Source organism: Atractosteus spatula, chromosome 8, assembly GCF_055471065.1.
Source record: "Atractosteus spatula isolate fAtrSpa1 chromosome 8, fAtrSpa1.hap1, whole genome shotgun sequence".
Taxonomy (NCBI): Eukaryota; Metazoa; Chordata; class Actinopteri; order Semionotiformes; family Lepisosteidae; genus Atractosteus; species Atractosteus spatula.
In genome coordinates, this window is record NC_142713.1 from 45,113,662 (window position 1) to 45,137,133 (window position 23,472).

At 40.0% G+C, this 23,472-nt stretch overlaps 1 protein-coding gene and 1 long non-coding RNA gene across 2 annotated transcripts in view; one reads left to right on the forward strand and one right to left on the reverse strand.

Moving 5' to 3' along the window:
• nampt1 (nicotinamide phosphoribosyltransferase 1) overlaps positions 1–13,922 on the reverse strand; it is a 32,127-nt gene extending 18,205 nt beyond the window's left edge. Inside the window, exons 1-4 of the mRNA XM_088923392.1 lie at positions 13,777–13,922; positions 2,269–2,425; positions 1,005–1,108; positions 225–353 (exon numbers count right to left, since the gene is read on the reverse strand). Of these exons, the coding sequence (XP_088779518.1) occupies positions 225–353; positions 1,005–1,108; positions 2,269–2,425; positions 13,777–13,830 (444 nt within the window). The 5' untranslated portion in view covers positions 13,831–13,922. The remainder of the gene's footprint in view (positions 1–224; positions 354–1,004; positions 1,109–2,268; positions 2,426–13,776) is intronic.
• Positions 13,923–14,042: 120 nt separating this feature from the next.
• LOC148829671 (uncharacterized) lies at positions 14,043–22,500 on the forward strand. Its single transcript, XR_016091479.1, has 3 exons — positions 14,043–14,137; positions 14,702–16,366; positions 18,430–22,500. It is a non-coding gene; the product is annotated as an uncharacterized LOC148829671 (long non-coding RNA).
• Positions 22,501–23,472: the final 972 nt, after the last annotated feature.

The following is a 23,472-nucleotide window of genomic DNA, read 5'->3' on the forward strand; positions in this document are numbered from 1 at the left end:
ATCAGGATTCTGGCTGCCTAATTTTGGACATACTGGAGTTTGTTCAATGTGGATTTAGATACCCCAGCGAGGAGAGCATTACAGTAGTCAAGATGTGTGTTTTTTAACATTTAGTGGTATGGTTTTAGACTTCTGTGAAAAGTAAGGGTGACAAAAAAGAAAAATTAAACCAAACCTGTCATAATCCAGTGAAACTGTGGGTAGGACGATAGAAACACACTAACCTCGACCCAGTTGGTGAGCCAGTAGCACTCAGGATCTGTGCTCTCAACAGTGAAAAGCACATTTCCTCTTGGAATGACGCTGCCCTCAGGGACTGCCTTGATTTCAATGGGAAGATGGCCATCATACTTCTGCAATATTACAACACATAACATGTTAAGGAGCACTTGTTTAATGTGAAGTACACAATGAAAAAAGATTTTATCTTCAATAAGGTTACTGTATAAAACATCATTTCAGGCTTAGACAATTTTTATTTGAATGTGTCTGTATAAATGATCTTCCTCATTCCAGCTGCTGCTGGAGCGATATCAAAGTATTTTGTGGGTCCCTAAATTCACTTCCTGAAAGTCAGAAAGTTACTAAAGGGCACTACAGTCAACTGTATGACTGTATTTGTAATAAGTGGTACAATGAAACCTCTCATCAGTGCTCCAACAGAAAGTGACAAGAAGAAGAGAAATCTATTGGAGCTTCAGATTAATGAAACCATAATGACGTAAAACATTATTTTCACCGCATTGCCCTTTTATTGCCATCAGCAAAATTTAAAATTCAAATAGTACAATGTTTTTCTTTTTCTTTGGGTCAGTACACACTATTCTGGGACAATGCCAGTGTGATGTACACCTGGGAAGTGGTGGCACAGCAAGTATAGAAACAGGCAACCAAAAAAGTGCTGTGTCCCGTGGGAACTCTCTGGGAAAGAAAAGCTGTTCCTAAAGATGAACTGCTGTGGACTGACAAAGTCTTATGCTCTCCTCTGTGAGGCTCCCCTGTACCTCTAAAATGTAGTTCCACCCTTTCTCATTGAACACATCATCCTGGAAATGTTCCCTATACACCTCCTTGGCTTCCTGGATTTTTTCTGGAGTCGCCACCTTGCCTGCAAAATAAAGGACGTTGCAAGGGCATTAGTATCTGGTAATACTGTGCTTCACAGATTAGTTTAGTCATTTGTTATTGCGTAACACAGCTCTCGCCCTGTAACAGAAGACCTTTGTTTTCTAGAAGTTGGAGGTACTTGTACTCATGTACTGTACCATGCAAATAACCTGCAGCTGGCACTTCTAACTGGATTTACACACTTCGGGATTTTTAAAATATAAGGTTAGGATTATTTCCGTTGCTTTGTGCTCCATTTAAAAAGCTGACTTTTTTTTTTTATTAACCACTAGGATAGCTTTAGGTTTGAAACACCTTTGTTGTGCATAACATTCTTATCTGGCTGTTTACAGTGATGGTGGATAATGAACTAGTACAGAATGTAGTTATCTACTAATTCCTTGCTGCATCATATTTTTCATAGAAGATAGTGAATCATGGGCTTCTGAGCGGTTTGCGAGCAGCCTTAAAACTGGAAACAAATACATACCTTAAAAAAAAGGGAACAAGTAAAGGTTTATTCCACGCTGAAAAGAGAAGAAAAGAAACAAAACCTTTTGGCTGTGGAGCCTTCTTCAGGTCAAACCTCCGAAACATTGTTTCTTTTCTTCTCTTTTCAGCGCGGAATAAACCTTTACTTGCTCCTTTGCAGCCTACACATGCTGACGCAGCTACCTACTAGAACTCCTTAAAAAAATAACTTGTCATCTAACACCAACGGATTAGAAATGCCCACCAGTACATCATAATCGTTAAGAACATTAAAAAAGGCTACAAACAAGAGACTGTTTGGCCCACCTAGCTTATCTGTTGCTAGAAGGTAAGTGATTTGAGGATCTCGTCTTGCCTGGCAGGGTATGGCTTCAACAACATCGCTGTGTACTTGGTTCCAAATTGTTATGCAAAACCCTTGAATATTAGAACCCGGAATATCACAACCTGAGCTGCAACCAATTAATTTAGCTTTTTTGGACATATTTGCAGAAGCCAAACAATTATTAGCAGCAAAGAAAAGAAAAGACCCAAGATGCTGAATGTCACAATAGCAAAATATCTGATCATTACTCTTGGTTATAAAAAAGAGGAAAGATCAGCAACCTTCAGAACCACAAATATTAAGACACTTGCATGTTTGATTTAAAGTATCAGTATTAAACATACCTTTTAAGTATTTGTGGAGAATATACTGCAAACCATAAAATACAGTCTTGTCGTATTTCACCTTCCTGGTCTTCGTAGCATCAGTCTTCTTTTCACGACATTCAAAATACGAATACACTTTGCTAGTGTTGGGAGGGTACTGCTTATAATGAGTGACCTAGAAAAGAAACAAGGTTTTTACTTAATTACAGTAAAGTCTATAAATATTCCAAATCATTTTGACCAACATTACTTCAAAAAACCTTAATGAACCACGTTATGTTTGAATATTTAGAAGAACGTGTGGGTGGAAAAAAGCACTCTTTTACATTGTGTGTCTGAACGGGCAAACAAAAAAATGTTTTTATATATATACACACACAAACACTTATCATTCCCAGTTCTTAGGATTGCAGCGATGTGCTAGGAGCAGCATGTCCCTCAGCTGATGACACCGCAAGCCAGCAGGCACCCAGGAAGTTGCCGGGGACGCTGTTTCTCCAGTTGCTGAGACAACCCTGGCAGACAAGTCCCAGGGCTGCACAATTGGCTACCTCCTGTGTCCGCTAAGCCAATCGAGCTCCACCAGCTGAAGAACCTCACTCAGTTTGCTTGTGACGTCGACCAAGGTCAAAGTAAACAAAAGAGTTTTAAAGGATTTGCTTTTTTGTGCACAACCACAAAATGCTGGAAGAAATCTAGAGACCTTGTTAATTTACTTAACATTTCATAGCATAACCTAACTTCAGCCACTTGCATAAAAACAGGTATTTCAGTAACAGGGAGGAATTTCTGCCAAGGGCTCTTGTGTGATATTAGTTACAATATATAATTACTAATTATATAATATCATAAATGCAGTTAAGAGAGTGATTACTACTATAGGCCTTTAGATTACTGGGCAGTTACATTAAATGCATTTCACCGCAGTATTTCATGATGTGTTCCTTGAGATTAAGGGCCTCACACAAAACCAGTTTAACAAGTGTAATCCAAGACCCCAGGTTAAGGAGAAATAATGTTTATTTAATATGCCTTATTTGTAAGGGTTTACAAAACAAAGGCCAGCACCTGTCACTCCTGATCATCTGAGGGCTTAGAAAAGACATGCCCCCCTGGTCCCGGGAGATGGGAAATGAGCTCCTGTTGTGGCCACCACCTGCTGCCTGCACACTGAAGACAGCCTTCACGGTCTCCCCGGATGCCCAACCAGGAAAGGCAGGCCTTTGGGACTACAGGTTATGCCCTTTCGTCCAGACCCCACTGGTCCATCTTCTCCCAAGCACTGCCGCACATTTAGCCATTAAGGTTAGGTGGGATGAGGTAAGACAGGGTACCCTCAGCTTACTGGACAACAGTGAGCCTAAGAGCTCATGGAGCTCATGGATTCGCGCCTCCCGAAACTGATGCTGTGAAAATGGCAAATTTTTCACAAGTGCGAGTAACTAGAGGAGGAGGTTTGAAAGGTTTCATTGTGGTTTGAAACGCACTCACCAATGCTGATTCTTTCTAACCCCAAACTGTAAAAACAGCATCGTCATTCCCCTTTAAGAAGAATGTTAAAGGAATACGCCCTGATATAAAGACATAAAAAATCCTACTGGCCTTGTTGTTATCAAAGCTAGATTTGTGAGTAAAAACAAAGGGACTGAGTTACTGTTACCCAACGTCATTTACATTATCTTCACCTTCCTCATCTTCTTGGGAAAAAGAGGAACTAGGAACGAGCTTCTTTCTCTGTGCTTTAATGCTGACTGTGTTTAAAGGAAGACCAAGAATTTCCAGGAAACTACTGCTGCATAAAATGCTTTCTGTATTACACAATGTCACTAGGCCGCCTAAGGATTAGCAATACAATCACAAGCCCTGTGCCTGCACCCTTACAGCACAATATTGTTCTGCCCCTGCCACAGCGTGCCCACAGCTCTGTCACTAAACCCATGAAAAATCCCAGCATCCTTCGGTTAATCAAACCACTGAACCCCTGATGGATTCCTACCAGCAAAATTCTGTAAGAAATGCCAGCAAATATAAAACTCCCTAAGCCTATAATCATAGCTTGGTCAGTCAATGTACTTTGGAATCCTAAGGAATAACTTTACTAAGATAAAGAAAGTTTGCAAACAAAAGGCAGACCCCTGGCCTGACTGGACATTTTACCAGCTACATGAACCTAACATTTCATTCCGCATTTCTTTGGACGTGCCCCGAGTTTGGGCCAGGAATCATTCTTCTTGCTTTTCTTTGAATTAATTCTAAAGCTACTACATTCTTTTAGTGGGAATACAATCAAAGCAAACAAAATATTCTAAATGAGCTATTACTATTACTACTATACAAAGCCTGAGCATAACTTCTGATATGTAAATTCTACACTTTTCACTGTACACCCAAGCTTTTCTGATTGCACTTTGATATTCTAATTGCTTCCCCCACCTTGGCTTCATGAGGTCATAGAAGAATCAACATATACACCCAGATCCCTTTGTGCATAGTTTCCTTGCAGCTCAAAATATGTAATATGTGTAGTGTATGTTCCTACTATCAGTGTGCATCCCTTAGCAGTTTTCAATGCTAATTTATTTTTTTCAAGTGTCTTTCCAAGTCATCGTTTTGTCATCCTACAATCCTAGTACTGATATTTCCATCTGCCACCCCTAAACTACGTATAATCTGGAAATGTAACTAGTTTTTGAACTGTATCGGAATCATCGATATAGATCTGGAATAGCAACGGGCCTAAAACAGATCCATGTGGTACACCTCTTACATCTGCCCAGTTACACGTTGTGCCCCTTAAGAGGAAGAGTTGCCCCCTGGTCATGAACCACTTCTCTGTCCATTTGTATACATTACCTTTCGTTCCTGTGCTTTTTAATTTAAGAACCAACCATTTCTGAGGAACAATATTGTGAGCCTTCTGGAAATTTAAATCATGTTGCATGCTCCAGTGTTATCTACTGCCCTTGCTGCTTGTTCAAAGAATTTGAAGTTAAACAAGACATTCCCTAACAAAATTCACCTTGGAACTTAAAACACCATTGTTCTACAAGTATTCTGATTATTTGGCATTAGCTATCTTTTTCTAACTCCAACAGTAATATAAGTATGACAGATTGGTCTACAATTTCCTTTCAGATTTGCCCCCACTCCTTCTTACAATTTGGTATTACACCTTTCCCCTCCGCTCTGTTGCTGCTTCTCCCATTCTAAGGGCAAACTATAACATTCAGGGTTCTAACACCCCTCTGCTGTAGGCTGCTGTAGAACAGTGGTTCTCAACCTTTAAAACTCAATGCCCTCCTTCCAGTTCATGCAAAACCACTAGCCCCCACCTTGGTGTATGGGCTAATCATTTTTATTTAAATTTTTATAATTGATTTCAATTGCTACTTCTGAACTTAATCTGACATCAGTGGAAAATAACTTTGACTTCAAAAAATAGTGGAACAGATTGAAGGTAGTAGATCCAAATTCACATCTGAACTTCAGTTTAATCTAAGACTTCACTTCAAACATCACTGTGAGCTCTGGCGCTGTGTATATATGCCATAAGTGTTGAAATTTTCGGTTCTCTGGAAGAAGGCGTGCAACTCAAGTCACTTTCAACATCTAGTCTCTTGTGGTGCTTATTTCTGATAATTGAAAGCGCAGAAAAATTTTGTTTCGAAGAATTTGTTAGTACCAAAACCACGTCAGGGACTTAAAACAGAATATCGCGAGAAGGTGAGCCTTAAGTTTCTATCTATAAATTGCGGTAAAAAAAAAACATTCTTACAGTCAGAAAAATGTGGTACTTACTTCAAATTAGTTGTATATGAAAAGCTCACACTCCCTTATATGCTTATCCTCATATGTCCCCAGAGGAACGCACCCCAACGATTGAGAAGCCCTGCTGTTTTTTCTGTCGGTTCTACCAAAACGACACCATATTACTGAAGCTCAGTCTATCACATGGGAGCGTCTAATTGATGTCTAAATGACAAAACACACAACCAGTCATGGTTTTCTTCCTGTACTGGGCAGGATCCAGAATCACCAGTGACCTTCGTTTTGACACCTATCAGTCTTCATACACAGCCCTCCTGTGGCCTGTCTTAGCCTGGGCAGAATGCAACGGCTAAAGGTCAGTTCATTTCTCCTGTTACAGTGGACCTTTTCACTACTCCTTCCCTTCTCTTCTCTTGGTACCAGAACTTAGAAATCTCCTATTAATACTGACCCCTCCCCGCCAAAAACATTTTTTTCTCATTTTTAGAAAACCCAAACAGCTTTATACTTGACAGACAGCTGATGTAGGCACTAAATAAAATTTCTGAAAGGCTACAATCTGTGGAGCTAAATTCATCTCAAAGATTAAATGTCATTAAAATGCATTTTAGGTATGAAACCAGTGCATCTGTCAAACCACAATGAAAACACTGAATACTTCCAATGAAGCTAATAATAAAATATGACCTTCAATTGCAAAGACAAAGAAGAAAACCCAGCGAATGTCAAGAAGTAGATGCCGATATGACTACAATTTAGCTTGTGAATTCATTATGTGCTCTGACAGCAAGAAAGCAAAAGAATGCAGCCATACACGTTCTGTTGCACAAAGTGATTGTTATAGTATGCTCCTGTTTGTTCTATCTTTAAAACGGTTACTTGATGCCTTAGATTTCTGAAACATCCTTTCACATGCAAGTTACTAAGTAGTTCTCAAAAATACCAGCACTACATTTGTATTCAAGAATTATTTTGCGAAGGCAAACTTATGATGGCACATAGAGCTTCAGAGCGGTACTTCAAATTTATTATTAGCTTTGTATTCACTTTTTCCATACGTGGGTGGTAAACTTTGAGAAACTAATAAATGTATAAAAATACTGAGAAACTATTAGCAGGAATTATCGACCTTGACACTAAACATACCGTTTATAGCTCCACGAGTTAAAAAGCATAAAGCCCTCTTATGAATAATGAAAGAAATTCTTAAACCTTTGTATAAATTATTAATTATTTGCATAATAACAAAACTATACAAGATCACTTCATTAGCCATATACAGTTTCTTGCATTAGGAATGTGTCTTTTCGCATACCCCAGCTTGCTCTCCATGAGGCACACAGACAGGGATAGAGAAGCTTGGGGTCAGAGCGCAGGGTCAGCCATTTATACGGCACCCCTGGAGCAACTGGGGTTAAGGGCCTTGCTCAGGGGCCCAATGGAGTAGGATTCCTCAGCCGGCCACGGGATTTGAACCGGCAACCTTCCAGCCACAGACACAGATCTTTAACCACAGAGCCACAGATCCACCGCTCCACCAATATAATAGAGGAAACCTACGCGAACATAGGGAGACAGCACCCCAGGAACTGGTGCTAATCACCCTGCCACTGACAGCAGACAGTTTCTACTGTTGCCCCCATCATCTCATTGCAGCCCTGGGCTGAGCCAGGAAGGGTCGGGGGGTGATCGGAGAGGTGACTCAACGCGCCCCCACCAGGGGGCTTAGGCCAGCACCTCTTCGGTTCCCCCATTCAGAAGCTCCTTGCAGTTCCTGGGGCACCAGTGGGCAGGGGAATGGCAATGCTTCAGCCTTGCTGGAGCTGTCGGAGGTCATGCCTGCAATTGTGAACTGATGGCAGGAAGCACACCGCTGAAGACTGATGTAGTGCACTGGAAAGCCAAGCCACACGTAGGTCAATGAAACAACAGCATACATGTTCTGGGTGGCTTTTTTTTTTAAATCCATGCAGAAAATCATGTCTTTGTTGCTAAGAACCATTAAAACCTTCGGAATGTGCAACATATCCATCTAACCATATCTTATGCATGAAACACGGACAGGGCAGGATACACCCTGGACAGCACGCCTGTCACAGAGAAAGAAACACACACCTAGGGTCAATTTTCCCAGAATCTAATAAACTTACCAGTAATTTTTTTAGAATGCACAAGGAAACGAGAGCACCAGGAGGAAACCTTTGTGAACACAGAAAGAACACACAAACTCCACGCAGCACCCCAGGAACTAAACCTGGATCCACTGTGCTTATTACAATGCCACATCTTATCTTTTTTTAAAAAAATGCTATTGAACAGAAAAGCAAGAAGGAAAATAATGAGTACAATATCATCTCCCCATATTTATCCTGTACAACCTCTGGCAGTTTCTCGTAAGGCGTCTCTTAACTTTAAAAGAAAAACACCACATGTGACTCATCTTCTGTTCCAAAAGGACCTTACTGTCTTGACCTGCAATGCTTTCCTTTTATTCCAGGGAACAGAAATACATCTGCATGACACTGCATGAGCTGTTTAGAACATTACAGGCAAAAACCTTTTATAAAAGCAGTGGTTTTTCAAAGGATGTTCTATGTGTTGATCTGTGTGTTGTTCTGTTCTAACCTGAACACATTTCCTTAAAGATCTAATTAATGACCTTGCTGTAAGTGTTCTCTGGATATTTATGGGCATAAACATAAGCACACATACTACAAGTTGCAACAAATCAGAACGTAAAAAATACATCCTACGCACTAGGTGAAAAGGTTTTGAGACAAACCACAATACTCTAATTTAAATATCCATAGTGACAGTTTAGGGAGTAAATCATTGCATGACCTTTGCAAAATCTTTCCAAAGAAATACAGTGGGCAGCTTGTGGGTAGTCTGACTTGTATGGCCAGTAATGTATTACATGACTACTGCCGGTGTGTTGTCAAGCACAAACAAAAGTATTCTGTAACAAAGTCCTAGTATGCCCCACAAGGATGGCCAATGCCTGGGATTGGGGTTGAACAGGAAAACAGAAAAAGATTAGGTTTTTTGTTGAGGGGTTGGAAAAGTTATTTTCCCCTTCACTAAGCTTTTTGAAATGTAGCAGTTTTTTTTAAGAATAGAGTGAACCCACCCACTGTATCCAACAACAACATTAGCATCACTTCACAAAACAGTTCTTGAAATGATAACTGTGTTTATTTACAGTAGTTTAACTACTGGTTGAAACGTCCCTGACTTCTTAACACCAAGATACTCACCACACTCATGACTGAATGAAATGCTGTTTTCATCCTATTCTACATCTGCCATCTATTGCTATGAGATGAAACTTTAAGAAACATGAATATTTTTAATCTATTCGTGTTTTTATTTATTTAAAATGAGAAAAATCAGAAACCACTATTTGATTTCTTCTGAACACAACTGCAAGCATGTAAAATGCATTAATACAATTTCTACACCATATGAGTAATAGAAATGTAAGTTGTTTCATTAGCTCATAGCTTTCTGACATCTTTTTGCCCAGCCCAAGTTAAACTACACACTGTGAAGTACTGAAAAAATATTTTGGACTGGATTTTCTGGAAGTGGTATAAGAAATAGAACTGGTTTCCAATATTAAACACTCTACTGAATTCAAAGACTTTTATTCCAAGAAGACATCAGATGGCAAATCATCTAACCCTTTTAAGACACCTACCTAAGCAAAACCAAGCTAAGCTCTATTAGAAATTTTAAAGGGTCTTACTCCTCACCTTGTGGTGAAAAACATCAAGAGCTAAAAGAACAAATAAAGCAATAGAAAACACTAGTTATTAAAATTATCCATCCATAAATTTTCTAACCACTTTATCCAAACTCCACACAGATAGCACTGCAGGAATGAAACCCAGGGCTCCAGCCCTGTGTGTGAGGCAGCAATGCTTACCACTGCACCACCATGTCAGCCCAATTGTGAAAACTAAATTCATAGTATTATATATGAATATGAACTGGTAAACGTTTATTCCATGCTGAAAACAGAAAAAAAGAAACAACGTTTTGGCTGCGGAGCCTTCGTGTGTGGAATAACTTAAACATTGTTGTGGTAAGCTGCCGCTAGAAAAATAAAAGCACTACAGTTTGAAAGTTGCCTTGCAAGCCGCTCAGTTTACTACAACAGTGAAAACCTTTGATAGAAAACTGCTCACATTACACCACCAAGTAAAAATCATGGTTAAGCCTAAAAGATACGTACTGGGATTCAAGGTAAAATAGTGCCCTCTATACAGAGAATAAATCAGTTAAGGTGAAAAAGAATGGTTTGAGTGGGCACACAATTAGCGTAACAGTCTCCATCTGTGTGTAATTAAAGTGGTTTTAACATGACCTCAGAGTCGATGCATTTTCCCCTTAAGGTTTCATTCGGTAGTGAAATGTCAAGCTATAATTCACATAATGATACAACGAATCAATCATGAAGACCAAGGAGCATTCGAAACACGTCAGGGATGAAGTGGTGAGAGACACAGAATTAATCATCAATTCACAATCATTAATACGCGGAAAGGAGCATCACAGAACCCCGACACTACCTACATCAGGCCACCCTTCCACACAGTCTTTAATACAGCAGGGTAATCAAAGTACTGGCTGCCAGCAGTGGGATGCCACTGTGAAGCCAATAGTGACCCTGAAAGATAGGCGAAGCTCGATATCTGAAACAGGAGTTACTCGCTGTTCATACAACATTTCGGTCCCCACACAAATTTGCCTGAAGAAAAAAAAAAAGCCATTGTTGAGCAAGACTCATCTTCAATGGCCGTGCCCAGGCCCACGACAATACCTTCACCATGCTTCCGAATCTGCAGAGTAGTACAATACAGCCACGGGCGTTTTGGAGCAAGCAGCCAAGGTTAAAGTGTGGCAAAAGAAACGAACTGCAGACGCTTCAAAGAACACCGCCTCATCATCGTGAAACACAGTGGAGAGAAGGTCAAGGCCTGGGCCAGCACTGACTCGCTCGTCTCTAACAATCATAGCACCACCAGAATGAAGTTTCCAAAAACAGTTTATCAGCTTAGGAAGAAGAAGATGCTTCCGTACTGACTGTATAAGGAATTCATTTACATTCAATTACAATTTATTACTGATGTCTCTCAGTGCTGTGTGCACTGATAAAAAAAAAATCCCCCATCTCATTTAAGTTCAGGTTTCATTTTTAGAAAAGACTGACAGACACTGAAACCGTGCAGAATAGGTGCTCTATTTTCCTCCAGCCTCCCATAGATCAGCACATTAGGGTCAAGATGGGGATGTAAGTCAACCTAAGCTAAGCTTGGAGTGCAGGCACACACAGGGACAACTTCAAGACACCAGCACCAATCAACGTTTGTGTATGTGTGTGCCCTGCGAGGTTAGTTTGACTGGTATCCTGTCCAGGGTGTAGTTCCATCTTTCACCTTGTGTGGGCAAGAGTTTTCTTTGTGGTTTCAAGAGAAAAAGCTAACAGCTCATCAGTCAAGGTCCATCAACTGTTCAAAAAAAGGAAAGTGGATCTTGCACAACATGAAACATCCATCCATTTTCTAACCGCTTCCTCCCATTCAGGGTGGCGGGGGAGTCTAAGCCCATCTCGGCAAGCAACAGGCACAAGGCAGGACACACCCTGGATGGGAAGCCAGTCCGTTGCAGGGTAGACAGACAGGAACACAAAAACCTACACATGCACACCAGGGCCAATTTCCCCCCAAGCCAATTAACCTACCAGTATGTTTTTGGAAAGTGGGAGGAAACCGGAGCCCCCAAAGGAAACCCACCTGAACACAAGGAGGACTTACAAACTCTGCACAGACCGCACCCCAGGTCCAGAACTGAACCCAGGGCCCCAGTGCTGTGAGGCAGCAATGCTACGCCCTGCGCCACCATGCCTCCCACAATATGAAACAAAATGAATTCAAGTCAAGACAGCACAGTCACAAAAAAGAATGTTAAGAAATGGCAACCGAGGAAAGCAGAAGGTAATAAACCTGAACTAAGGCTGAAGTTGTTTTGGGATGAATCATTTATGTTACTGTTTTATCTCCTACTGGAATATGAATTATGTGACACCACAAAAAAAGAACAATGAACTGAAAAACCTTTAGATCAGTTTATCGGCATTCATAATGTATTGTATCTTAAAAGAAAATGAAGTATTCTCTGACACAGAAGCGACAACTGGGAGCTGTTCTTCTGCATTCTGGGGGTGTGACAAACTCAGCTGTGCAAGAGGCAAGGCGTTTGGAAATATTTAAACTGCTGTGCTTAAATAAAATGCATTAAATCAGTGTTTTGAATGCGTTTCTTGCCCTAGACACAGTTTTAGCAATATGCATCTTCACAGACTAAAGTGCCCCAGGTGTCTGTAATGCAAAATCACTGTGTGACTTCTGCATATTTCATGGAGTTATGTTATTTTGTCTTGCTAATTGGGTTGCTTTTTCTCACCTCACCCAACACTTTATTTTACCCTTTTTTCCCTCAAATCAACTGCAGCATCGACTCACTGTGCTTCAAGGAGACAAACATCCTTTACAGGCAGCAAACTAAAACAAAAATTGAGATGCACCAAAACAAGCCCCGGTTGATCCACCAGCAACACGTTTTCTTAGGTAATTTCCAGTATTTGTTGTATAGAGCACTGCTAAGGATGCCACACAACTGCCCGTGTGTAATTCAGTAACATTGTAAAAACCTGCAGTTCCTTAATGACATATTGTACGTAGTTGATCCTTAGTCTGACACGAAAAGAACAAAATACTGTATGTAATGGATACTACACAAGTAAAAACAATGGACCACAGTGTTAATTACAGGCACGTTACCCGCAACATAAAAAGGAAATATTTTGAGTTACTGTTTGAGCGCTATCAAATGCAGAATTCTACAGGAACACAATTTGATCTGTTGTATCTTAAACAATAATCTGACTTCTCCACTTGACATTTAATTCAGGACTAATCATGCACACACATAACGTGTTTTTTTTTTTTAAATCCATGGCACGTATACTATAAACTTGCCACGAAATGACACGGGACCTTTATCTCTTAGTAATTAAATACAAGAACAAGGTGTAAATGGAAAACAAAAAGTAATACTACAGATTAGTACAGCATTCGACGGAGCTGTCGCTTGAAAAGGATAATACATTTGCTTTTTCTCCACTAATTCGTCTTGGAATTGATTAACCTCATTGAGAGAGCAATCTTAAAACAGACCTCGTTTCGTCAAGCGTACTTTACTTTCAGTTTTGTTTCTCCTGAAAAGAAGGCACAACCAGCGCCGCAGCGATTCAACAGCCCATGAGCAATCGCAGAGATAACACTTCGCCATCGTCTCTTTGTACGGGGTCACTCCTTTGACCTGCTACATTCTAACATTCCCCCACCCCCTTTCCGATTATTATTATAATAAGCCTACGACCCCCCCCCCCCCCCGATTTGCGAGAGCAATAAAAAACGTGTCAGGCACACAAGATCTTGGTGATCGCTGAGCGTCGACAAATCTCTTCATCCTGCCACCCGATGACCAAATACCTCAGCCGCTACACCCCCTTATAGGGGTGCCCGATACCTGCTGTCCTAACCAGCACTTGGCCTACCAAAACTGGCACACAGAGCAGCCAAGACATGCGTGACGGCCTTGGGAACACACACCACCTTGCTTTCTCCCCACTCCCCTTTCAATGCACTGTCTTGGGGAAATTGCCAGACCCAAACCGCAGCCTGCCCTCACCTTATATGAATCGGTGGCTAGCAATAAATTGAAGTCCGTGCCCGTGTGCTCCATCTTCCCCTTGACTTGCGCCGCGACCCCCTGAATTGTCGTTGCTGCGCTCCGTACCGGGGACTCAACCAAGCACCGCTGCTGGGGAAGAAATGATGAACAAATTAATGGAGGCGTGTCTAATGCAGTCCTCCCGTCAGAGGCAGGCGGGGGGGCGGGGAGAGGCGCGTCATTGGCAGCCGGTGGTCTGGCGAAATGCGCGATTGCGGCCGGCGGTTCTGATGTCATCGTCAGGTGCTACAATGTGTGCGTGCGGGGCTGAGCGTGGAGGAGCAGGAACAGAAGACGGGTACCGTCCCGGCGAGGGAAGGTAGGCTGGCCGTCGGGCTCGGATGGATGGGCGGGGTTCTCATTTTCATTTGAGCAGCAAATCGCAAAGCCCCACTGGAAAAGTTTAAAATACGGTTGTCAGGGGTTCCCGAAGGTGGCGATGTTAGTGGAACAGCCACACGCCTTGAAACAGGGAGTCGTCTGAGGTTGAGGTAGTTACAGTGATGCCTTGCTAAACGGTGCCTGTAGTCAATATAATATATATTATCCTCCTCTTGTCCACACCCGCCTCACCCTCGAGTGTCGATACGAGCTAGAGCCTAACCTAACAGGCAAGGGGTGGAAAGGCAGGTCTACACCCTGGACAGCACGTCAGCCCGTCGCACAAAACAGCTGACGCACGCAGGAACAGTTTCGAGACTTCAGTTAACCCCGTCTTTGAAAAGCGGGAGGAAACTGGAGCACACGTGAACTCCACAGACAAGACACCCTAATCCAGAATGACACAAGTGGAAATAAGCTACATTATTTTAGCTAAAATGTGATGGGATCACAGTATTCAAATTCTTTTTCTCTCTCTCTTAATGCTGCCTCTCCATGACAGCCTGCATGTGATTTGATTGCTGCCTGCAAGACATGCACGAATACACTACATCTACATGACTAAGAGATGAAGACTGCAACTTGTCCTACGTTTGGGTTCCCGTGGAGTGGAAAGGGACCGGAAACACTGCTTTTGAGTTCGGGGTGCTGTTGTTGTTCTGGGCAGAACCAGCATTAGGAGGAGCCCTAAAAGTTGTTGCCTGGCATTTGGTGAAAAATAAAAAAATGAGCATAATCCCTGTCTTTTTCATCCATCTGATTTAACGTGAATTGATATAAGTGTGATTATATTCATAATAGTAGTATTATTATTAATACAAAATGATCAAATCCTTGCATAGTCATATTTAGCATTTGAAGTAACAAGTCAGTATAAGTTTTATATGCGCTCATGGATCTTGTCCTTCCCATTTAAAAACACTTTATCACCATCTTTCTTACGAAAGCAGCAGGTTCTCTCCTCTCCTGTATTTAACACCTTACTACGTAAAAATATGTAATAGTAATAAATCTCAATGTGTGATTCTCATAGAAATATGTAATACCAATACATCTTAATGTGTGATTTTAAGTCAGCAATGGCTAACCAGTTGCCTCTGTAAGAATTTTTCACTGTTACCATTTAGCTTTGTCATGCTGGCCGGGTCACTCTAATAATTAATAATTATACTCCTGATACTTTACTCTAAATGTGATATTCTTGTTTTTTTAATACTGGCACAATCAAAGTCAAAGCCTTGTGCCATTCATATTACTGAGTTTTCTAACTTCTGCACTCTGAGAAACGATGAGTTCCAGTAGGATGTTCATGCTCTAACGCAACACGTAGTAAAACATGTTCACAGGTGCAGAGAGGAATCCTAGTTTCTAATTTGATCTGATGCTGGTGGACAGCTTGCACAAGATGAGTGTTTTTTTTTTTTTTTACCTGCTCAAGTTAGCAAGACTCCTATAGCCCAACAGTTTGGTAAACATTTCAAGCTTTAGTGTGCTCTGATAACTTAAAAGGCATTGGTATTTTTTTTTGTCTTATTACAGTATTTTCAATACATTTTCAAGACAAATATTGAGGTAATATTTTAAAAATAAATGTTTCCTGCATCATCAGTGCAGTGCACACAAGATCATAAAGCTCATTAACGTTAAGTGGTTTAAACTGGATAGTGCTATTTGTTCCCCTGCTGAATGTATGAATAGCAACTGCCTTTAACCGGTGTTTGAACAAAAACTGCCCGTCACATTGATAGGTTACTTGGTGATCATGAAAACATCAAATATTGATTTCTGTTAGTAGCCATTTCCAATTAAAAAATAAGTCAGTATTTTGTCTCCATATTAAAAAAGTCTACTTACGAAACTAGCCTCACTAACCTATATTAATGATGTAAAAATAAGAATCCGACATTTCCCACCTGTCCAACGAAGTTTAGGTTCCTATATTCCTTGCCAACTATGTGTTGTAGTTGAAAAGCAATGCTTTAAAAAAAGAACAAATTCAAAGTGCTGTTTTCATTTATTTTTTCCCATTTCCCTCTTGCTGTTCTCACCTCACGCTTCAAGCAAGACTTTTTCACTTTGAGCAGCCCTTCAGGTGTTGGATGAAGAAAAAAAAGATGAGGTACAGTACTGTATATTCCTCAGCAAGTGAAACAATGTATCTTTCCAGGTGAGTAAAAAGACAAGTCTTGTTTAGTACCAAGCATGTACTAAAACATTAACAAATGACAGACTCACTCTATTTCTGGCTTTTTTGTTGTCTCTAATTCCTTTCTTGTAAATAGTGACATTAAGGATTTAGCACAGCCCTCTCAGTGAGTGAGTTCACAGAAACAGCACAGCAGTCCCCTTACTTTGATCTGAATTTGTAAACTCTCATAATGTGACACATAAAACTGAAGTTAATGGATAATTGTTTTTCCAAACCATATACCATGTACACTTGTGGCTGTAATTGCTGACAGAGGTGCTTCCAGTAAATATTGAGCTGGTCTGAATACTTAAACAGTCAATATATTTATTTTTTTGTCTTTATTTTGTGCTGAAACTTAATGTATTTACTTATTTTACCCTTAGAAGTTGTCAGTTTGAGCATTCATGTTTTGAATAAAACAAAAAGTTTAAAAAATGTGTATACATCCTTTAACGATTCACAGAATGGGACACCAGACACTACCGAAAGGGTCTAAATACTTTTGCAAAGCACAGTGGCTTTGGAAGAAACATCGCTGTAAGTTTGTAACATGTACGTTTTTGAAAACTAAAAACTACGAGAGGGCAGCATGGTGGCACAATAATTAGCATCGCTGCCTCACCGCGCTGAGTTCAGTTTCAGGCTTGGGTTGTTGTCTGTTCACGTGGGTTTTCTCCAGGTGCTTTAGTTTCCTTTCACAATCCAAATACGTACTGGGAAATTGACCCTGCTGTGTGTGTGTTTGTGTTTGTGCCTTGCACCCATAGCTTGCCAGGATAGGCTACTGCTTTCCTGTGACCCAGTATTGGAAGAAAGGAAAAATGTATGGATTTTAAATATTGATTAAATGTTTTGCTGTCATTTTGATTAATTGATCATCCTTGACTGACTGTGGTATACTCATGGATTGGAGTGTTGCATAAGACCTAAGCCTGTCATTAGAGAGAGTGTTGATTGGGCACAAATGAAGAGGTGATTTGGCCTCTTGAATGTCAAGCCTGATAAGAATCAAGAAAATACACACAAAGAAATCAATATGCCCAGTTTTACTTTACTTTTCTAAACACATACACTTGTGAGAGTGAGAAGTTTCTTTAAACACTCAGTATATCTGTGCACACAGCCCAGTCCACACTCGACTGGTTTCCATAATATCTAATCAGACTGTCTGAAAATCTGACAGGTGATTTTTGTAGACAAGCGTAGAATGTAATCTACAGGTAACAAAAACAAACTGAATACTAAGTGGGGAAATCATATGCTCCAAGAAATTACCCATGAGAACAATTTAAGAGTTGGTGCTGATGCCATTTAGAGCCTCCAGACAATGTGGGGACACGAAAAAGGCAAATAATGCTTTATAAGTAAAAAAATATATAGAAATTGAATCTGTACATCATCCCTGATGAATCTGTACAACATCTGAAAATTGTACATCAGCCCTGAGATGGACTGGTGTACCCCACCTTGAGCTGAGGTAGGCTTCAGCTCCCCCGTGACCCTGAATTGAATGCAGAGGTTGGATGGATGGTTCAATGGTCTAATAACACCCTAATACAATTAAATCAATTTTTAAACTTACTTTTACAGTTTTAATCTGTTTGCAAAATTGGTATTTTGGTATCATCTGCAAACTTGTCTAAATTGCTAACAACATATTCTGTATACCAGAATCTAGAATTTTAATATAAACTGAGGAGACCAGTGATCCTAATACAAATTCCTGTGTTACTCCAAAAATTCCCTTGCCATAATTTGAGCACTCACTCACCCCTTATTCGTACTCTTTGATTTCTATTTATTAATCCGTTCCTAATCCATATATGTATATTAGGCTGAATGCCTACCACTAGCATTTTTCCATTAATCCAAATGATTAGGAACATGGACATTGTATGTGTTCTACAGTTAGCATCCTTTCTGATAAGGAACAAGTAATAGGTTTATTCCATGCTGAAAAAAAGAAGCACCAAAGGAGATAGCTCTTGTATAGCTCATTTCACCCCAAACACACTAAAAACTCTCTCCCTTTTTCACAGTTCCTTCTGCTACGACGATTATGCAGCGACGACATCGACTTCGAGAACCAAGCCCTCAAAATGTACTCCTTTTTCATCAACAGAGGATACCCCAGCAGTGTTATTGACAAGGCCCTTGCCCGAGCCAAAAACACCCCTTGGACCATCAACCCAATCAGGAACTCCCGCCGTAACAACCGCATTCCTTTGGTGCTTCCCTACCAACCTAACACACTTCCTATCCCCAGGACTATTAACAACAACTTTTCCATCCTACAGGATGATCCCTCCATTGGGGCCCTCTTTTCTGACCGCCCCATCATCTCATATCGCCAAGCACCTAATCTGCACAACCTTCTTGTTCACAGCTCCCTTGATCGCCCTCAACAACCATCCACACCAGGCACTTTCCCTTGCAACAGAGCTCGCTGTTTCACCTGCAAGTATACATACTCATTCAAGGCCCCTCAGGACAATTCCGCATCACCCAGAGGGCATCTTGTACCTCCAGCAACCTTATTTACTGTATCTCTTGCAGTAAATGCCCAGCCATCTACATTGGAGAAACAGGAAGGAGACTCGGAGACCGCTTCACAGAACATATCAGGGCTGTGAAGATTAAAGATCTCTCCAAGCCTATTGTTTCTCATTTCACCTCTGATGGCCACAACCACTCTAATCTCTCCGTCTGTGTTCTCAAAGACGGTTTTCGGAACTCATACTCATACAAGACTACCGAAACCAAACTTATCCTGCAGCTAGGATCACACATTCCCCCTTCTCTTAACGACAGACTACTCTTCTTTTAAATTTTCTCCATTCATTGAAAGTTTCATTTCACACCTCTCTACACCTGTTCTGACTTCACACCTCTTGATTGGCCTCTCTTTCTGTCCCCTGCTCCCGCCTCTCACTCCTCCTCCCTCCCAGCCTTTGTTCTCCCGCCACTTTACCTTTGCCTACTGCCTTGTCTCTCTCACACCTGAAGAAGGCTCCACGGCCGAAACGTTGTGTTTTCTCTCTTCTTTTTTTCAGCATGGAATAAACCTATTACTTGTTCCTTTGCAGCCTACGCATGTTGACGCAGCTACCCACCTGAACTATCTTTTCCGATAGTTTGTTATGAAATGTTCCAGGTGCTTTTATTAAAAAAGCTTACAGCATGAAACTCGTATTTAGAGGGCCGTTCAGATAACAAGAATTATTAGAAATGAGAAGAGCCATTCAGCCCATCTAGCCAGTTTGGTAATGAAGAAAGATACTGTATAAGATGTGAAAAAGAGGTTAACTGATTTGTTTCTGCACAAAGACTTCTTGTGACACAAGACATTCCATGCTTAGGCACCTTTGAATTATGGCAGGGATGGGAGTTAATTGATATGAGATTCCAAGTGCAAGCTAGAGACCTCCTAACTAAGGAAAGATAAAACCGATCATTAAAAGTGTTCAAGGTCTTGGGAGTGTCCAAACACAGGTGGCCCCCCCCATTACAATGGTAACAATTTGCATCAGAAGCGTCTGAAATTTGCTATATAAACTGGAAATTTTGTACCTATATTCCGAACAGTACTTTGGTATATTGTTCCTTGCATGCAGTTGTTTAAACGTCATCTCAAGATCCAGAACTTATTTCTCTGTTACAACAGTAAAGATGGTCTTTATTTTTTCATTATTGTAAATTTATACCAGGGTATAGTGTTTTCTGCACAGCAGAAATGGGAGGATATGATATTCAAATTCAACAGCAGTAGAATTTCTATGAAGGGATTCATGGATGAAATATTCAATATTTTCCGGATTTAACAGGGAAGAGTTAATGATATGTGACTGTTGATACCAAATCTGAGGAGGCAGAATTGCTTGATTTTTTTTTATCAGGTTCATAATTCTATAAATCCAATTTAAAGAGCATACAGTATATTATGTTAACAACATTAAAAATATAAGTTTATTACTTCCCGACCTATTATGTTCAGGAATCAGTTCAGTAATAGGTATTTCTTTACTAATTTTATCTTAATAATCTTGTTTTATAATACATCAAATTGCATTGTATCTCATGAGATACAGTTATGAAGGAATTATAATTATTTTAACTACTGTTTCTGTAATATCCCTTCATCCATTCACCCATGGGGAGCTGGAGCCCATCCCAGCAAGCAATGGGTGCAAGGGAGTCCACCCCAGGGCAGACAGACACACATTCTCACACCAAGACCAATTTTTCCAGAAGCCAGGTAACCTACCAGTATGTTTTTGGACCATGGGAGGAAACTCTTGCAAATATGTTGAGAACATACAAACTCCACAACACTTTGAGGCAGCAATGATAATCACTAGTCCTCCATGCCACCCTGCAGTGACACCCACTGAAGGAAATCATGCCATAAATGAAGATTTGGTCAGCCAAAACACTATATTCCTTCTTTCTGTTTTTTAACATGGAAGTAAACTTTTCTTTGTTGTATCATGCAATAAAGCCTTTAGGCCACTCTTGTTGACACTCTGAATTAAAAATAAACATTTTGCTGTGTGGAAAAAGACAAAACTGGTGATCACAGAGAAGAGCCAGGCTCTTGGGACAGTGAATACCTGAATTTCACAAACATCAATGGCATGTTTTCACTGCGCCACTTTTTGTCTGGTAAGCTATTCTAGGACATTTAGTAGTGTTATTACACAATCTTGTCTTAATGCCTATTTCACCACAACAAGTCGGGACCAGCAAAATTTGCCACCAATGTGGCAAATGCTTCAATTGGAATTGGTAACAGGAGAGTCCAAAGGCATTGGAAGACTGTAATTTGTGGTATTTTAGGGCTTATCATGACCAAAACCTTAATTATTAACTTACCTAATGTTGGATTCTAAATGGATGTAACCTTTCTCACATATAATAGGAACGTGTCAAGGTTTAATCTGAGATTTGATTCCATGTCTATCAGGGTTAGCAATCTGCACCGACCTTTGTTGCTGACTGTTGCTTTGGTGAGATCCTGAGATCCAATCAGAACTTGTTGAACAGGGCTGCATTTCTGCTTAAGGATATGTAGACAATATCCTGTGATAAGTCCTCCTCTGTTAGTGCAATGGTTGCCCTCATACAGTCAGGGTTATACAGGAATCCCTTGTGTTCACGTGTGGGGTTGGCCCTCACAATCACCCAGTATGAACCTTAATTGAACACTTGCTGTCAGGTTTGGTCACTGTGTCAAATAGCAAAACTCTCAACTACAGACGGTGGCAAAGTTGTTGAAGGTCCGTGTAGCCTGTTCATGTGTCATAGATTTCAGTTAATGCAGAAAATTCTTATTTGCAGTTTATGCTGGTTTTATCCTGAAGTAGCTAATGATACAACCAGAAATGTGAATACCTCTGTTGGAATAATTCAAGAATTTATTTTTCCTGTACAGTTTACAAAGGCACATAAGGTTACATATGTATTTTTCTGTGTCTCACAGTATTAATGTGCTTAGTCCTTCAGCAAGAAAGCAGAGTCAGAGCAGAACACTTTTGGTGTAATTATTTAAATTGAGAGGTAGTGCTTGCTCCTTTACAATTCAGAAAAATGAATATATGAAGCATTTATCTCTTTAGCACTATTTCATTCACACTTAATAATAATTAAAAATATTTATAGGGGTCAATTTTTTGCTGTGTGTTTTCTATTACCTCAAGTGTTACTTTTTCAGAAACTAATGTGCATTCCTAATTATTGTGTTGCACTATTTCTGCTTTGTTTGATCACACTAACCAAGTGTTTTTGAAGAAAACGTATTTGGTAAAATTATCTGTGAGATCAGACATAATTTGGGGAATATCATTTTTCCTGACCAAGATGCTTTTCACAATGCTTCATCTATGGACTTCAAAGTATTGTATTTTGCTAAATGTATTTTCTTTCTCAATACAAAACTTTGTGACACTTTTTCTAAAGTTCCTACCTGCTGCAGTGGATATGTATCATTTTTAATCTTTTGATGATCTGAATTTATGCAGAACACGGTTACATGTGTGATTTTGTTAGTTGTTTGTAAGGAGAGAGATAATTCCATATTTTGATACATAGTAGAGAATAAAATTAATTCAATATAATCCATCTGTTATCATATATTTCCACTGACAACTTCCATTTAAATCTTAAAGAAGGTAAACATTATTATTAAAATGTGCTTTATAAATTGTAAATGTAAAATAGTCCAATGGAATTATTGACAAATCAGGCCAATTATATTTTTATCAATATGTTAAAAAATATTTGAAAAACATGGATTACAGTGTTCTGTTAGTTTTACATTAACTGTTATTTGGAGGGAAGTGAAAGTGCCGTTTAATTCCAGTTGTATCCTTTTCAACCTTTTATAAGTTGCAGACACTTTTCAAACTTTTACTGTTGAAAAATAAAAGCCAACACTTTCAATATTATTTTAACTCCACCTCTGCCTGTCCAAATGTGTAAAGAATAAACTGACATGCATGAAGGAATCAGCACCTGGTGTTTGCTTATTTAAGGCCACATTTCCTGTGTATTAAAACAGGTAGTTATCTACCAAATTAAGATAAGTTAATTTTCAAACAGGATCTGATATAAAATCTGATAACAACAAGTGAGTCTTTTAGACTAGATTGTTAAATGGCTTTGGGCTAACTTTTCTCTCTTATCATATCTTAAATGTCTAGGAATATGCATCGATGCTAATCTTTCTTACTTGAATTTACTTGACATCTTGTTTCATTCATTCACTCAATCAATCAAACAATCAATCAAAGTTTATTTCAAATGCACAACAATACAGCGTGCAGCAGTAATTGCTGGTTATGAAATGTCTTTTCTATGAGGTCACCGGGGAGGATAAAATCACTAAATTAAAGTTACAAAACAAGGTTACATCACCGTGTGGTACGGCAACACCTCTTCTTGAGAAAGAAAGGCACTGCAGAGAATGGTGAATGTGGCCCAGAAGATCATCGGCTGTGGTCTCACCGAGATTAAACAGTTCTATGAGGACCGCTGCCGTGGTAGAATTCTGGCCATCACAGAGGACAGTCACCACCCCAGGCATG